General features: G+C 38.6%; 3 protein-coding genes across 3 annotated transcripts in view; 2 read left to right on the top strand and 1 right to left on the bottom strand.

The window, feature by feature from the left end:
• Positions 1-18,560, bottom strand: part of LOC110068357 (uncharacterized) — a 50,932-nt gene that overhangs the window by 25,072 nt on the left and 7,300 nt on the right. The window lies entirely within an intron of this gene.
• On the top strand, positions 3,198-3,824 carry LOC149115928 (uncharacterized). Its single transcript, XM_089285362.1, has one exon. It carries the CDS (start codon positions 3,198-3,200, stop codon positions 3,567-3,569), a length of 372 nt encoding a protein of 123 aa, XP_089141488.1. The 3' UTR covers positions 3,570-3,824.
• On the top strand, positions 14,570-17,579 carry LOC149115929 (uncharacterized). Its single transcript, XM_089285358.1, has 2 exons — positions 14,570-14,709; positions 16,995-17,579. Exons 1-2 carry the CDS (start codon positions 14,658-14,660, stop codon positions 17,321-17,323), a joined length of 381 nt encoding a protein of 126 aa, XP_089141484.1. The 5' UTR covers positions 14,570-14,657; the 3' UTR covers positions 17,324-17,579.

The following is an 18,560-nucleotide window of genomic DNA, read 5'->3' on the forward strand; positions in this document are numbered from 1 at the left end:
AAAACAGAGCAGATTTTCCTGATCAAAATGATTAAACTAGCTTCCTTTGTTTAGGTAACGGTTTATGCTTAGGCGATTGATTGGCGCCTACTTCCTTTTAAACTATAAACTTCCTGTTTGTGACGTTGGAGTTTCCTCATTGTTATCTATATTTACATCTCGAATCTTATTGGTTAAAGTTCATGGTATATTCGCCCATTTTGAGATCGTGTTCCCCTCATGTAGTGGACGCAGGTTTGCTGAAGTTCGCATGTATAAAGCACAGCAAAAGTTTAAGAAGCACACAGAATGAAGAGATTATTGCAGACCATTTTCATTTTCTCGGCAGTTCTTGCGATCGATAAGTTCAAATTGTTGCTTCATTACAGTTCGAACGTCAAAAGTAAGAGTACAGTTACTGTGTGTGGGACGAGTTTGGCGCCGGTTTAGACCACATAGTTGGTTACGTAACACAACAATTTCTTGCGCAACAATTAATCGCAGTGGTCTTTACACTATTTGCCCTTAAGAAAGCTTAATAGATTTTCATTTTTAAAATTAGTTAATAAGAACAATCGTAGATTTAGGAGTGCGTTCGATATGTTGTGTGGCTGCAGTCTGATGCCTTGCTTTGTGCTTCGATGTGCCTGAGGTTGCGTCTTGACACCAGTTCTAGCCATTTGCCGTCACCGAGCTACATAACTCAATATTACAAGCCATGAAACTCGGTGGGTGTAAGACTTATTATTATTTTAACAATGAATATATGAAAGAGCATATATTTGAACTGCCGAGAAAGATATGAAGACATGATTGATCATCGCAGTTATGCTCACAACTTAAGCTTTTAAACTTTTGTTCGAACTAGCCATGGTCGTTTTCCGTAGGCTCGGAGGACCTCGATGGATATTTGCATCAACAAAGCTCGAAAGCTTGTGAACAACCATTTGAACCAATACGTTTTCAGTACCACGTCAGTTACATCCCTAAATGATATAGTGCAATCAAACGCTTCGTTCCAGGTCGTGCCCCGACAAAATACTGGCCGATATCACTTCTCGATTTCACCAACGTGGGATGACTGCCTATTTACAGTTGTAGACATTTTCGCACCGTTAAGTTACCAAAGAAATCTTTTTTCTTGAACTTACTTCACCGCGTTGCTCTCGCTACAGAACTGTTAACGCTAAAAAAATTTCCATTAGCCCTGAGACGTCGGTTGCATTATAATGAAAACGTCGGAACCTGAATACACGTGGATAATTGACGAAAATCGCATTATAGTATAACGCATATAGCGTAAATACTTATAGTTTCTTCTGTAAGTAGAGTATCAAAAAAAAATTGAGAACTAGATAAAATGATACCAAAAGTGTTGCATTTTGGGCGAGAAAGTCCGCGTTACGGTCTGAAAAACTTCACATTTCATGGCGAAATTACACCATGTTTGGTACCCAATAGGATAATGTTTCTTCGTGCCGTGATCACACTTAGATGCAGCTAACACTGAGCAACCACATGGTAACAGTGCAATCAAGAATAAACAAAACTTAACGGAACTACGTCACGGTTTGTACATCTTGAAAAGCTTAGTCTAAATATTTCAAGTTCGTCGTTTGTAATCCATCTCTCCATCCTCAACCATTCCTGTTTCTTTGTGGATTATTATAATCATTATATTATTGCTATATTATTATGTTTTTCTATATTAGTAAATTACAACCACTTTAATGTAGATTGATACTTTCTATTGTTATTATTATTGTAAATTTTAAAGTTATTGTTCCTGAAAAGCCCCAATGGAGAGGTTCAATAAAGTATTAAAAATTTCTAAAAAAACGTTCGCTGGCTATATAAGTTAAAACTTTCGAGCTTTCGGCTCAGTGTCAGACTACAGCCTTCGATGGATAAAAATGGAAAAAATCACAACTTCAAAAATATACAAAAAAAGGTGGGACTATAAAGAAAATACATTAAAATGGAAAAAATATGTGTCAATAAACTAATTGTTCTTTTTTAAGAGAATAGGGTACTGATTGGGGAGCGGTCTTGAATTGTTATCTGCATGATTTATCGATGTGGTGTGCCATGACTCTAGCGTCTTGCGAATACGGAAAGAACCCTTGTCAATCACTAAAGTCACTAGAGTGATTTGAAAACCAAGCGTGTTTAGCGATGTTAGAACCTCTTGCGTAAGAATTCACATTACTCATGTGTTCTTTTTTCTAGTTTCAAAGAATCTGCCAGTCTCGCCTACATAACTCCATGGGCAGTCGGCACAAGATACTTTGTAAAACACATTCGGTTGAAGTTCAATCGGAGGTCGGGATTTAGGAGAGGGAAATGCTTGTTGCAGTGTCTTGACTGGCTTACTGACAACTTGAATGTCATGTTTTTGATGAAGTCTAGTTAGAGGTTGGGAAATCCCACTGATGTAAGGGAGGACTGCACAACTGGAGAAATCGAAGGGTGTGGCCCATTTGAAAAACACAGAAACACGTTCCTCGGGTGCTGAGATGGCGTTTGTGCGCTGGGTAGCAGATTTCCTCCTTAGGATGTTAGAGATGACACTTTAGGGGTACTTGTTAAACCGTAGAGCATTGGTGATATGATTGAGTTCGGTCTCTTTCCCTTGTTTCGTGCTCAGCAAATTAGCTGCACGTTGTAATTTAGTCTCAGCTGTACTGATCTTGTGTCGTTTGTCATGGTGGGAGAAGAAATCGGTATGGCTGGGTTTTCGGTATACATCAATAATGAGAGCATTGTCCTTGCGAGTGACCAATGTCCAAGAAAGCGATCTGGTTATGAAGGCGATGTGTTGATCGACAGCGTTGAGTGTGTAACGGAGAGAGTCAGCTGCGTTTCTTTTGATGATGCAAAAACTATCGTCAACATATACTTTTCAGCAAAGTATGTTTGTATGTATGTACGGTATTGCGTATCCAATCACTATGAAGCCAAAATCTTTGAATCAAATATATTTGTCGAAGATGCATGCAGGCGTGGTTTTTAAATAAAGACCACTTCATTCTTTCCTATCGGCAAACCTATTGCTGCATATTTTTTACTCGCATACTTATATTGCCGCTAATCATTACTTTACCATTTGCTGACGGCTTCTGCCGACATTTGGTTTTCGACTCAAAACCACCGCAAAGATAACCCATGAACCTTTCCTACCTCAAAACTTGGAGTTCTATAATTCATTTATCAAGGGCATGTGGGGTTTCTTGCAAGTGTCTCATTCTCTCTCATCTTTCATTTCAGTTTCTGGCCTCAAGTGCTACGATTGCACTGGCACAGAGGACGACTGCGCAAAGGATAAACTAAAAGCCGACAACAGCACACATAGGACCTGTCCATCCGGAAGAGATAAATGCATAAGAACCTGGAGTAAAAATGACGATGTCACAAGAGTGATCAACACCTGTAGCAACGAAGCATTGTGTAAAGCTGCTGAGGATGCCTGCAGTAAGGGATGTGCTGTGAGCTGCTATGACACTGACCTGTGTAACGCGGGCTCGCCTGTTTCCTTCAGCGTTTTTCTGATGACCGTTTGCTCTGCCCTAGGTCTGGTACTACTGAAGTAAAACGGTGTGCGAGGAGCCTGAGCCGAGTTTGATGTCCATGTTATTTGTTTCTTAGATGAACTGTTTAGCTTGTAACCACTGATTTAACAGTGGCCCGTTCATGCAACATTTTGTTTTAGCTTTCAATTTTTCATTCATTATGGCTTTTGTATTCTTTTTTTGTAAGCCTATGAATGTTGGTGAGCAAGCACGTGGGATACTGCTGTTATTGTAGCAGGATTTTTTTAATATTATAATAAAGTGTCTAAAATCGGCCTCTTTGATGGTACAACTCTTTAGTAAAGAATCCGCATTAGATTGTACTCCTCAATTGTGCAAAACGGTTTTTTTGTTACAACAGAATAGTTAAGTGGGTTTCTTCTGTTTTCGCTTTGCTTTTGGCTTAATTTTTTTTTTTGCGATGTGCAAATATCAATCAATCAATCAATCAATCAATCAATCAAGTCTTTATTTAATCACGTTGCGCCTAGGAGCTAAGTAAGCTCGATAAAAATACGAAAGAATAAGCTAAGAAAAAACAAGGATGGCGTTCTAACTCAGCAAAGAGCAAGTGTCTACCTTCAGTTCGTAACATATGCCGCAACCAGGTTGCTTTGCCCACTCTCTTGCGACCGGCGCGATCTTTTCTGCAGCTATCAGAAATCTTTGCGCTTGTGACGTCAAATGAAAACCATCCATTGTCCGAATGCTTTACGAATACATATATGTTTAAATATTCCACAAAACTTTTCCAAGATCGCGTGGATGTTCCTGCTCCACCCAGAAAACAGCAAAAGATTTCCATCATTTCTGCCTCCCTCCCATTTTGTAAGGGTTTGCTGGGGGAGGAAGTTACTCTCTACAATGGGGTAGGGAGGAGCTTCGCCAAAATAAAGTACTTTTTTTAGCCCAGAGATATATAAAAGGAAAACATTTTTACTAGTTTGATCGCAATCTGCTTTTTGACTTTATGTGCGTTGCGTGACTGTCGGCACGTAACCCGCAGAAATGAACACAATTCAGAAAAAAAAAAGGAAAAAAGAGTACATAGAGATAGCCATGTTTGCGTTCCAACTTATAACGGGAATAGTGAATATTTCTTACAGGAAACAGTAAATTTCAAGCCAAACACTTCTATTTCTTTTCTTTTCTTTTTTTTTTCACACCGCCTGGATTAGTTAATTACTAGTAGTAATCAGAGATTATGAGAGTGCGTTCGACGCTCTCACTTTAATATATAATTATACATCGTAAATAAATGATTTCACTAGCTGACTTTCAACCTTTGTCCATTGCTAAAATCAACATTTTTCAGCAGCAACCGAGGTTTTACAGTCAGACATACATAGTGTCAAAGTCCATGCTAGTGAAGAGGTCACGATTTGTTGATACGTTGCGTGACGCTGCCAGTTTCTGTAGTCTCTAAAGTTTCATATAATATTTAAATTACGTACATTATTCTAAGCTAGCATTTGCAGTCGCGCGCTCGTCTCGCGACTAATTCGAGTATTTCCCCTGATGAATTAAGTAGTCTTATGGATCTTACCTTCAGAGTACTTTTCCACCGATTCCAAACAATAAAATTTCGACCGGATAAAGACTGAGCTATCTGTCCCGACTGGAACTAATCAACAAATGCAATCCAAATGTAGCTGTTCCCACGGTTATCATCCCAAAGCCAAGTCGTGTTAATAAACAAGGACAATTCCCTCAGATTGCGATAAATGCTGCCGTCGAAGCGTTTAAATTCGCCAAAATCTAACGCTGAGAGCACGTAATAGCGAGGCGTACGGCGACTGAATGGAAAGAAATCAAAAAAAAATCCATCGGAAAGACGAGCTCACTTGGCCTGCTAACATACTCACATGTTCGCCACATGTCTTATCACATGTCTTAGCATTAAACGGTACCAGTTTACTGGCCGTGACATGCCCCTGCAAAAATCAAGCGGGGTGGCCATTTTGGTGTCCTTACAGGAATGTGGTTTTTTTCAGCTTAGAACCGTGCACAGGCAGACCAACTCTGAAAAGCCACAGGTCAAAATTAGGTTTGCGTTCCACTTCGTCGAACGCAATTAAATCTGCCTCGCGGCAGGGACTTCGCGCCAGTTTTCAATTTTCGTTCACTCACATTTCGAGACCAGACATGGCGGTTCAATCGGTTCGACCTTCACCTGCTTTTTACGTGTTGACTTTTTACGTGCCGACAGTCACGCAAAGCACATAAAGTCAAAAAGCAGATTGCGATCAAACGAGTATGTTTCAGAGAACAACACATTTTTTTTGCTGCATGCGATTGCATAAAAAAGGTCTGTTTTGAAAAACAGTGTCGGCTGCTGTTCTAAACCTTGTTAGTTCTTCACTGTTTGACCGACGCGACAGCGATAAACCTGAGAAGTTAAATATTTGTTTTTCACCGTTCGATCGACGCGACAACATAAACCGGAGAAGATAAACATCTCGCCCCATCGTGGCCATAGAGCAATTCAGGTGATAACAATTGAGTTTTTAATTTCGAGGGGTCTGAGTTTTCGTGACACCCGTTTTTCCCGGCTTTCCCTAGACTACCTCCAAATTGTACGGCCCCTTGCGAAGACTGGTGACGATCATATCGAAGAAAGCACCGAATATCATGAAGTAAGCACCGGATATAATGAAGTAATCACCGAACAAGGAAGTACCGAATATAATGGCCTTTGCATCGAATATAAGGAAGAGAGCAACGAATATAATAGTGTTAGCACCCGTAATAATGAAGAAAACACCAAACAAAGTTAGAACCGAATATAACGAAGAAAGCACTGAATATAATAAAGACAGCACCGAATATAATGAAAAAAGCACCTAATATAACGAAGAAAGCACCGAATATAACGAGGGAAGCACCGAATATAATGAAGACAGCACCGCATATAAAGACATAAGCACCGAGTATAATGAGTTAATCACCGAATATAATAACATAAGTACTAAATATAATGACATAACCACCCAATATAATAAAAAAAAAGTATCATAAGACAGTTCTGGCGTTCCATACGTCTATGGCACTAACAAACATCAGAGAAATGATGTAGAGTTGTATCGTCAGTAGAACGGTCCAGTAGCACCCCGGATGACTGCACATGAACCAATACGCAGTCGAGAAAAATACTGCCCTGAAGCACACATGCATACCGGCACGTTTGAATGTGAAAACGCTGTACGGGGGAATATTAGAATTTGATCGAACTTGTTTCATGGGGTACTGTTTGATAGAAACGGCGAGAAGAAATTAAACTATTAAACTATTTAGACGTAAAGGTTGGTTCCCTCCTCGGGCCGTTGTTGTTTAACATCTTCACTAATAGAGAGGTTAAGCATGACGTTTACGGCAAACGGCAAACGGCAAAAATGAAACTTTTACCGTCTCTCTTCAGCTGTGTGTACAGTAGAATGAAATTATTTGTATTTGCAATGAATAGAAGGAGACGTTATTCCATTTTTGTGTGCTTTATTTACGGTTAGAAGAAAAGAACTCAAAATCAGAAGTTGTCTTTGCTATGGCAAGCCGTTTGTAGCAAAATTTAATCCTTGCAACATATGTTTAATCCTTTAAATAACGGTTTTATTTAAAGATAGAAAAAGGCATTCAATCCAATGGTAAATAAAAATTTTGGTTCAATTCAATCTTTTAATTTTCACGATTCAATCCAATACCTAAAATATTGATTCAATCCAATACCTAAAATATTGATTCAATCCAATACCTAAAATATTGATTCAATCCAATACCTAAAATATTGATTCAATCCAATACCTAAAATATTGATTCAATCCAATACCTAAAATATTGATTCAATCCAATACCTAAAATATTGATTCAATCCAATACCTAAAATATTGATTCAATCCAATACCTAAAATATTGATTCAATCCAATACCTAAAATATTGATTCAATCCAATACCTAAAATATTGATTCAATCCAATACCTAAAATATTGATTCAATCCAATACCTAAAATATTGATTCAATCCAATACCTAAAATATTGATTCAATCCAATACCTGGAATATTGATTCAATCCAATACCTCGAATATTGATGCAATCCAATACCTGAAATATTGATTCAATCCAATGCCTCAAATATTGATGCAATCTTCCTGGGCCGAGCGCGGCCAAAAGGAACGAGAGTAACTGAGCACTAGAGAGCACTGAAAACATGGCGGGCGAAGGAGAACTAGATTTAGAAGTTGAGTTTCCTAAGTTTCTTGCAGATATCTTGGATAAAACGGAAATAATTTTTGAGAATTTTGACTCAGAAGTTGCAGAAGTGCACGCCGAAGTTCTTGATCAAACCATTAGTCTGCTTAGGTAAATGAGACATTGCTACAACCGAGACACAAGGGACACGGAAAATTTAGATTCCATTACTGCCGCTTTTGTAGATGTAAGTTAACCACTTTTTATGTGACAAACATATTTGTTTATTAAAAACTGTGTGTGCTAGCTTTTTGTGGCAAATAACATAAACTGTGGCAAATTTTGCTACCACATTGGTCTTTGGTATTGTGCATATTTCTGCTGTCCAATCATTACTGGCACACCAAACTTTGAAATGTAAACAAAATTTTTGCTGTGCCGTGTGCACAGTCAAACATGTTTCTCACAAAAACTGCTTGTGTAAACCTGGCTTTAAGTTATTTTTGAAATAAGAACCTTTACATTTCACAAGACAGCAATCATTGAACATTGGAATGTGTTTTAAGTTTTTCAATGTTGTTGTCTCATGTTTTGCATTATTTAACCCACATGTGGTACTTCTTTCCTAAAAACGATGTTTTTCTTGATATTCTATGACAAACATGGCACCAATTTGTTGTGAATATTATCGGGTACCCAGGGCTCAAGGCTAACACTACTGCCAACTAGCCAAACATTTCAGTTTTGAATAGTAGATTTTGCACTTTCACTAGCCATTGTGACAATCGTGATGGAATGGAGTATTGGTCTACTGGATGAAAACAAAATTGAGAATTATCCTGACAAAGTAAAACTGAAGAGAATAGAAACTAATGAAAACAGGGAAACTATGAGTGGATTTCATGGAAATAATTGCCTTAATAAGCATATGATAAATATTTAACTATTAAAGGGAGATAAAAGAAAGTGGTAACACTGATAAAAGTACATCAGAGATTGAACATAAGCATATTCAAGAAAAGCAGGATTCGTGTTTGTGGGAGTGAAATTTTCTTAGTGATTATTATTAACATTTTAGATGCAACAAGAAATGTCCAAGATTGACCACTCTTATAAAAAAGTCAGTGAAGCTGTGTATGAAAAAGGCTGGCTGGTGCAAAGTTAGTTTTGGCTAGTGACATGAGTCCTGTTAGTAGCCATTACGCCAGTGCACCAAGAGGTTAGTCTTGTGTCCTGGGTACTTTTGAAAATAAGATAACAAATTAACCTTGCAACATTTTAACTCAGTTAAATGACCTCGCTCTCCATGAGTTCTCGCAGCTCAGTGGATAGAGCGCCCGCCCGGTGTTTGGGAGGTCATGGGTTCGATTCCTGTCGGGGACTCAGAATTTTTCTTTGTCCCACGCTCGTGTCATGTTGATTAATTCACCTTCACATTTCATTACCGAGCTTAAAATTCACCATCATTATTAACTTATCATTTTAACATCTGTTTTGATAAGCACCTGAAAAATCTACAAGGCAGAGTAGTGCACATGGCAGTTATCAAATGCCCTGATTTCTCTTCAGTTTAGTTGTGTTGCTAGAACGGTTAGGCATTCTGTAATTCAAGCAGTTTCTGAGTTTTGTATATCAATGAAAAGGAAGATGAGAAAATAATTTACTTGATACAGGGTGAGATTTTCTGTTGTAAATTGAGTTGCAAAAATACTTTAAGGGCCATAATCTCCTTTACCCAGCCCACACACATGTAGTATTATGCAATTGTCAGTTGCCCAAGTTTAACTGTCACTAGTTCTAGAGCCTCTTGGAAGATGTCTACTCCCATTTGACTTGATTATCTTAAGGGATCTAGCCTTTCCAATACAAATGACTGCACTGAATCATGTTGTCCCAGGTCAATTTCTTCAACTAGAACATTGTTATCACTGTCCAATGGAGTTGGACCATCAGGATCATCACCATAGTATTCAAAATCATATGACTTTCCATTTGAAAGGGGGTTTTCAGGCTGCATCATATGATTAAGCCACATTTGGTATGGCAACCAGTTTTTTTTCTGTTCTTACATTTTGGTGGTTAAAAGCTTCAGTGAGATGGCAAAAAGCAAGGTTTATCCTTGGTTGAAAAACTAAGTGTAAGGTGGAAAGATGCACTGAATTATCAGTGTCCAGGATGCCTGACAATTCCATACTACAAAAAGTGTAAAAGTACAAGTGGGAAGCACAACGGAAACATCCCCCCACAATCTTTCAATTCGTTGGTTGTGTTGATGGCCCTGCAGTGAAGCTGCCCCTCTCCTCTCTTCTAACCTGCTCCATTGTATCGCACACACCAACGTTTTCAACACTATGATCTACTCGTACTCTCGAAGGCCAAAATTCTCCGTCTCTCTTAACGGCATCCAGAAACAATTCAAGAACTGTTTCTGCTTTATTGTTGGCACTACATTTCAAAACATTATTCTCCGAGAAAATCCGTCTATACAGCCGAATTAGTATTTTCCATCGGATCAGAGAGTGATGTCCATCCAGATGCCAAAGCGAATTTACGCACCCCATCTCAAGACAGTATTTTGGGGATCTAATTTTGCTAACCTTTCTCTTATTCTTCTCCGTTGAACCCGTAACCCAATGGACTTAAAGAAACCTGCAATGAAATTATATCCATACTCTTGAATGATTTCGGTTCCTTATCAGGTAAGCTGTTGAAACCCCTCATATCTTCTCAGCCATACACTGTCAATCTTCTGTGAATTGTCCATCTCCAAACTCCAATCATCTTTGTTATCGTTGTCCAGATGAATCCTAGTCCTCAAAGTTCCTCGAACACCTCAACAGGAATTTTAAGAAATGGTCTTCCACGATTCCAACTTCTGAGTCAAAATTCTCAAAAATTATTTCCGTTTTATCCAAGATGTCTGCAAGAAACTTAGGAAACTCAACTTCTAAACGCCCGCCATGTTTTCAGTGCTCTCTAGTGCTCAGTTACTCTCGTTCCTGTTGGCCGCGCTCGGCCCAGGAAGATTGCATCAATATTTGAGGCATTGGATTGAATCAATATTTTAGGTATTGGATTGAATCAATATTTCAGGTATTGGATTGCATCAATATTCCAGGTATTGGATTGAATCAATATTCCAGGTATTGGATTGAATCAATATTTTAGGTATTGGATTGAATCAATATTTTAGGTATTGGATTGAATCAATATTTTAGGTATTGGATTGAATCAATATTTTAGGTATTGGATTGAATCAATATTTTAGGTATTGGATTGAATCCAAGATGTCTGCAAGAAACTTAGGAAACTCAACTTCTAAACGCCCGCCATGTTTTCAGTGCTCTCTAGTGCTCAGTTACTCTCGTTCCTGTTGGCCGCGCTCGGCCCAGGAAGATTGCATCAATATTTGAGGCATTGGATTGAATCAATATTTTAGGTATTGGATTGAATCAATATTTTAGGTATTGGATTGAATCAATATTCCAGGTATTGGATTGAATCGTGAAAATTTAAAGATTGAATTGAACCAAAAGTTTTATTTACATTGGATTGAATGCCTTTTTGTATCTTTAAATAAAACCGTTATTTAAAGGATTAAACATATATTGCAAGGATTTAATTTTGCTACAAACGGCTTGCCATACTTTGCCGTTTGCCGCCTTCCGTTAACGTCATGCTTAAGAGGCCCTGCGCCTAAGAAACGACCGATGATTTCCGGCCAAAAAATAAAATCGGCCGATTTTTACCTCCCAAGTAGAGGTTACCGAATACTATTTAAAAATGAATTTCTTTTGTTTCAGTTTCGCTTCAAACCAAAAACACTGAGCCGCAAACTTTTTCCGTCTGATAGCAGCAAAATCAGGGCGAAAATAAGCCCCCGCAAAAAACTGCTCAGAAATTACTATCGCAAAGCAAAATAATGAGAAAACTACACAGTGTTGAAGAAAAAGGCCTTTTAATGCAATATCATTCAATAAACATCAAAAAACTGCCGAAGCGATTAAAAAATAAAGTTTCCAATATTGCATACTAAATTAGATGGAGCGTTGGAGCTGATTTTAAAATAATTATTTCTCAAAAGTTCAACGCTTTTGAAAGCAATCACAGTGATGAATTAGACATTGGAGGGACACACATCACGTTTCTGGAGAAACATTTTTCGGCCAAAGTATATTGACCTTGTACAAAGCGTTCAAAGTTACCGTGTTTACCGTTGTCCTGCTACTTCGGCGAAACACTTCTCTTTTGCCAATACGGCCGTGGATAGCGTGTTTAACGCCACTTTAAACCTTGCTAGGCATTCAAAGACCATCCTGAGTAGAAGGATGTAGAATTGAAAGAGAAAGGAAGATGAAAAATACGCAGAAAAAGAAAATAACTCGAAATTACCATCTGCTAATGAAAGTTGAATCTGGAAAATGTCGTCGCGTGACAGCGGCCATTGACGTCATTTGTCACGTCAAGTCGCAAGAGCGTGGGAAAACGAGTCTGCAATGTCCTTCGGGCGGTCAGCGGCTGGGGATCCAGTCGTGACCCCATAACTCAGATCACGCTGCGGCCAAAACGGTGTGGCGGTTGGGGAAGTTTTTCTTTTTGAGTGACCATCATTTGTGAAAAATAACATAACAATGTTCCACTAAACGTTTTCTGGCCGTGAAAAATTGTTTTCCTATTTGTACATTCGTTTGGATTCCGCCGCTATTTATACAAATGACGTCAATGGCCGCTGTCACGCCACGACATTTTCCAGATTCAACTTTCGTTAGCAGATGGTAATTTCGAGTTATTTTCTTTTTCTGCGTATTTTTCATCTTCCTTTCTCTTTTAATTCTACGTCCTTCTACTTAGGATGGTCTTTGAATGCCTAGCAAGGTTTAAAGTGGCGTTTAACACGCTATCCACGGCCGTATTGGCAAAAGAGAAGTGTTTCGCCGAAGTAGCAGGACAACGGTAAACACGGTAACTTTGAACGCTTTGTACAAGGTCAATATACTTTGGCCGAAAAATGTTTTTCCAGAAACGTGATGTACATCCCTCCAATGTCTGATTCATCACTGTGATTGCTTTCAAAAGCGTTGAACTTTTGAGAAATAATTATTTTAAAATCAGCTCCAACGCTCCATCTAATTTAGTATGCAATATTTGAAACTTTATTTTTTAATCGCTTCGGCAGTTTTTTGATGTTTATCGAATAATATTGCATTAAAAGGCCATTTTCTTCAACACTGTGTAGTTTTCTCATTATTTTGCTTTGCAATAGTAATTTCTGAGCAGATTTTTGCGGGGGCTTATTTTCGGCCTGATTTTGCTGCTACCAGAGGGAAAAAGTTTGCGGCTCGATATTTTTGGTTTGAAGCGAAACTGAAACAAAAGAAATTCATTTTTAAATAGTATTCGGTAACCTCCGCTTGGGAGATAAAAATCGACCGATTTTATTTTTTGGCCGGAAATCATCGGTCGTTTCTTAGGCGCAGGGCCTCTTAACCTCTCCAATGACTTAAATTACACGGTACCGGATTTATCCTTGAGGTTACACGCTGACGATACAACTGTGTATGTCTCTGATGTCTCGCCCACGATTCTTGAATTTGTGGTGAACGATGTTCTTGGGCGATTCATTGTCGTCGTGGTTACAAGTGAATCAGTTGCTGATTAACAACACAAAGACGCAAGCATTGCTAACTGGACCCTGCAAGTACAACTATGACCTAGCCATAAAAAGTTCTGTCATTGAGACACTGCCAACTATTAAAGTTCTTGGAGTTGAACTGGATAGCATGCTGTCCTTTAAAGAACACATTTCTAAACAGCTTCACAAAGTACACGCCGAAAGTGGCGCTCTCAGACGAATTAGGCGTTTTGTGCCTAGCAATGTAATGTTAAGGCTTTATAAATCTTTTATCTTGCCACATTTAAAATACTGTAGTCCCCGGGGGAGAGTACAAGTGAATGGAAGATGCTAATTATTACATTCTTAGGTCCCTGCTGGTTTACTGGTCGTTACTGCAAATCTATTTTATACGAGGATCTGTTCCGTATTATTAACATGGAAACGCTAGAACACAGGAGAAAACAGCAATCTCTTATCCTGTTATAGAAGTGTCTTAATGACAACGGTCCTAAGTACATCAAGGACTTTTTAGCGTCAGAGAAACGCGATATAATCTTAGAGGTAATGGCGTTAATTTATGTGCGTCTAAATTTAACCTTAACTTTATGAAGAACTCATTTACTTACATCAGTACGAAGCTCTGGAACAGTCTGCCTTCAAATGTGGAACAGGCCATCAAAGTTGTCCATTTTTAGGGTAAACTAAGAACATTAGACTTTTAATTTTTTGCTCATTTTATTCCACCGTTATTTTGCTAGGATTTAAAATTTCACTGTATATATTTAATTCTTAGTGCTGACGTTTAGTTAATAGTTAATTGGTGTGAATCAGATGATAGTAAATTTTTAATGTTTTACATTTCATAACTTGTAAATTACGTAAATCTTTGTATTTTAGGAAAACACGTACGTATTTTGAACGAGCTTGTACAGCTCTTAGACGTGATTTGTCTAAATAAAAAAAATAAAAAAATAATAATAATAATAACAAATGGCGGGGAGACGACGCCATACAATAGAACAAAGCAGAATTTCGTGATCTATTGAAAACGGTTAAACCAGCTTCCTTTATTTAGGTAACGGTTCAGTTATGCTTCCGCGATTGATCAGTTAATGCCAAATTCCTTCTAAGATATAAATTTCCTGCTTGTGACGATGGAATCTCCTGATTGGTTATCTATATTTACATCTGCAATCTTATTGGTTAAAGCTCATGATATATACGCCCGTTTTAAGATCGTGTTCCTCTGGGCGCTGGTTTGCTGAAGTTTGCACGGACAAAGTAGAACAAGAGATTGAGAAGCAAGCAAAATGAAGGGATTTTTGCAGACCATTTTCTTTTTCTCGGCAGTTCTTGCGACTGGTAAGTTCAAATTGTTGCTTTATCATAGTCCGAACCTCAAAGTAGGAGTACAGCAACAGTTCGTGGGATGAGAGAGTTTCGTGATTTGGATCGCATGGTTGTTAAGGAAAGCTACCTGATCACTTTCAGGCAAATCTTTCACACGGCTCTTCCAGTAACAACGTTTTATAGGATTTATTACAAGAACAAACGTAGGTTCTATTACCGGGCGCTAGATTCAATTGACAGAGCATCGGTTTTGATATCAAGCTGCCGCCAAGGCTGGAGCGAAATGCTTCAAGCCCTGGATTTGATCCACATTGTCTGTTTTCGTTTTAGGCGGTTTGTTTAAAAAATAAGCGTTGTTGAAAAGAAATGTCAGGTTGTATTTTATGCAACTGCATAACCTACTGTAATGACAATGTCATTTGGGTGTCTTTCTGAATAAAACGTAACAAAACGTAACAAATCCATATATTATCGCACCGGTGTTTACACTAATTGCCCTTAAAGATTCATTAGCGTCAAGTTTTTAAGTTAGTAAGTTACTAGGAGTATGGAATCGTAGGTTAGGGTGTGCGTTTGATATGTTGTGTGGCTGCAGCGCTTTGCGCTTCGATGTGCATCTGGCAAATTATTAGTGAAAGTCTTTGGAATGACTTGTAAAATCGGTAGATTTGTGTCTTGACCTTAGATCTTGCCATTTGCCAATGGGTGCAAGACTTACTGTTATCTTGTCCGACTGAACAAGCAATGATCGTTTTCTGTAAACTCGGAGGTTGCATCAACAACGGTCGAAAGCTTGTGAATAAACATATGAACCAATATGTGTTCACTATAATCACAATCACATCGCTAGTGCCCCGACAAAATGCTAGCAGAAATCAGTTCTCGATTTAACCAACGTATGTACGCCTGTTTTAAAATGAAACAGTTGTGAACGTTTTCTTTTTCATTTTTTCCGTAAGTTACCCTTGAAATCTTTCTTCTGGTACATTCTTTTCCGCATTGCTCTTAATACAGAACGCCCAATAATTCCGATTAGCCATCAACTGTGACGTCGGCTCATGGTCTGTACACGAGTAGAACGAGACATCTCCGCACCGCCCAAGTTCACCGTGAGTGAAAATCAGGTCTTTGCAAAAAGGATTTTAAGAGGCTGGCAACTTCCATTCCGGCTAAAGCAACATGCATGAAAACGGAAAAAAAGAAAACTTGTATTTGATTATTTTCCTTCGTTTTCAACAGCTCTTCTGAACAATCTAAATATATTACGCATGTTTGCACTCTACCATATGCAACCTCAATACATTTGAATAATTGACGAAAATCGCATTATAAGGGGAGGAATGTCACGGAAATTTTGACTTTGACATCTAGATAAAATGACACCAAAAGTGTTGGACTTTGGACGAGAAAGTCCGTGTTGCGGTCTGGCAAACTTCACAGGACGAAATCATACGATATTTGATACCCAATAGGGTGCCGTGTTCACGCTTAGATATAGCTAACAGCAATCACATGGTAACAGTGCAATCAAGAATAAACAAAACTTATTGGAGCTTCGTCACGGTTTGCACATCTTGAAAAGTTTAGCTTAAATATTTCAAGTTCGTCGTTTGTAATCCGTGTCAATCTTCTCCATCCTTAGCCATCCTTGTTCCTTTATGGTTTATTGTCTCTTCAGTGTTTTTCTGTCTTAGTACACTATTATTTTCAGGTTTGCTTCAATTTTAAAGTAATTTTACAAGGCCAAAATAACGCCTTAAGTTATCATCAGAATTATTATGCAAGTATAGCACAGCAGAAGAGATAGTACTGAACAAAAAGTCTACCAAGAAGAAAGCAACGAAATTTATCGAAGAGTTCGAATCCTTATGGAATATAGCTCGTGAGCATTTTTCCACCGTAGATTTCGTTTCTTCTTTTTCCTTCATTTGTTCATCTCAAAGACACCCGAAGGTGTCAGTTAATCAGCTAAGTATATGTAAAAGCTGGCTGTGTTTGGTGGTGTCAAACTCTTTATTGCGTATCCAGTCGTCTTATATTTGTCGATGATGCATCAAAGAAAGACCATGTCATCCTTTCCCACTGGCAAAGCTATTGCTGCGTATTCTTATTAGCATACCTTTAATTACAGCTAGTCATATATAACTGAAGGAGACTTAGTCCTTCAAAAACTTTACCATCTTGGTTTTTTACTCAAAACCACCACAAAGATGACACGTGAAATTTTGCGACCTCATTTATCAAGGGCATGAAGGGTTTCTTGCAAATGTCTCATTCTCTCTCAAATTTCATTTCAGTTTCTGCCCTCAAGTGCTACATTTGCATTGGCAGCGAGGCCGACTGCTCAAAGGAAGAACTGCAAAAAGACAGCAGCAAAGAAACGACCTGTCCATCTGGAATGAATATGTGCATGAGAGCCTGGGCCAAAAGTGGCGATGCTAAAGCAGTGGTCAACTCCTGCACCAATGATACTTTGTGTAAACTGGCCGAGAATGCCAAATGCCAAGTGGATGATTGTGCTGTGGGCTGCTGTGACACTGACCTGTGCAACGCAGGCTCACCTGTTTCCTTCAGCGTGTTCTTGATGACCGTTTGCACTGCCCTAGGCCTGGCACTACTGAAGTGAAACAGCGACCCGTACCGTCAGGAGCCCGGAACGAGTTTGATGCCCATGCAACTTGTTCGTACATAAACTGTTTAGTTCGCATAAGCTAGTTTTATAAAGAAAATTTGTATTGCATATTTTTGGTCGTTTTTAGTCACTTAGATAAACATTTCTTATTCCTTTTTAAAACAAAAAAAGAACCGGTGAAGGTTATTAAGTAAATATGTGACACTTGTTATTTCAAGGGGCTTTACGTATTAAAAGTGTTCAAAACCAACCTCGTTTGTTGTAAATCCTCAGATTGCATGGCGTGTGGAAAAAACACAAACTTCACATATAGGATAGTACACAGTACAGTGAACCACATTTCCACACATGAAAAACCATTTATGAGACTTGTAACTGTCAGCGTTCACACTGACAAGTCACAAACCACATCAGTCTTTACATCTTCTTCCAAGCAAATGAGTTTTACTCAGACAAGACACAAGAATGCGTGACAGCTAAAACGGTTATCGAAATTACGTGACACAATCGAGAAGAAGATTTTCCACGGTGACCCTTTTGAGTCTCAACTTTGATTGAGGAATAGAAAGAGGAAATTAAGAGAAGATAGTACGATAGCGGATGCAGAAATGAAAGAGAAAACATTTAGTCTCATTCAAAGCACAATTCTCTTTTCAATATTGATAAACAACCGATTTATCTCATTCCCCGGTGATGAGATCGGCAGATTACGCAGTACCGATTATTATACCTCGAAGGTGGGCTGTGATTGGTGAATTTCGATCCTCCCTTGAGGCGAGAAGTTGTTCCCTCAGCTGAGCGTCCGCTGTTGTACCATTCTCCTGTTTGTTGGTGAAATCTTGTGTTGATAGCTTCCTTGACCCTACGTACGAGCGATCAATTGCTGGTTTCCAGTGTCACGCAATTCAAAATAGATCAAAATAACAATCAAAACCGTGCAACAGATATAGTCCAGAATCTGGGAAATGAAAGAAGGTAGATATGCAAAGACTCTCGCCAAGATTCTGGTCACAGCAATTTTTCTCATGCGAGATATGCGGAGAAATTTTTCACTCAAATTTATAGAGATTTGTTTGGAGACGCCCATCCGTATGGGCACCAACACGGCGGCCGGAAACCAACAGAAACATCTGTCACTGAGTTTTGCTACAAAAGCGTGAATTTATCCCTCGAGGAACGCTAAAACATTAAAATAATACTTTTTCTAAGACATAAACTGTTCAGATGGCCA

This window comes from Orbicella faveolata, unplaced genomic scaffold (assembly GCF_042242905.1).
Source record: "Orbicella faveolata isolate gen_17 unplaced genomic scaffold, um_ofav_v1 contig_13, whole genome shotgun sequence".
Classification (NCBI taxonomy): domain Eukaryota; kingdom Metazoa; phylum Cnidaria; class Anthozoa; order Scleractinia; family Merulinidae; genus Orbicella; species Orbicella faveolata.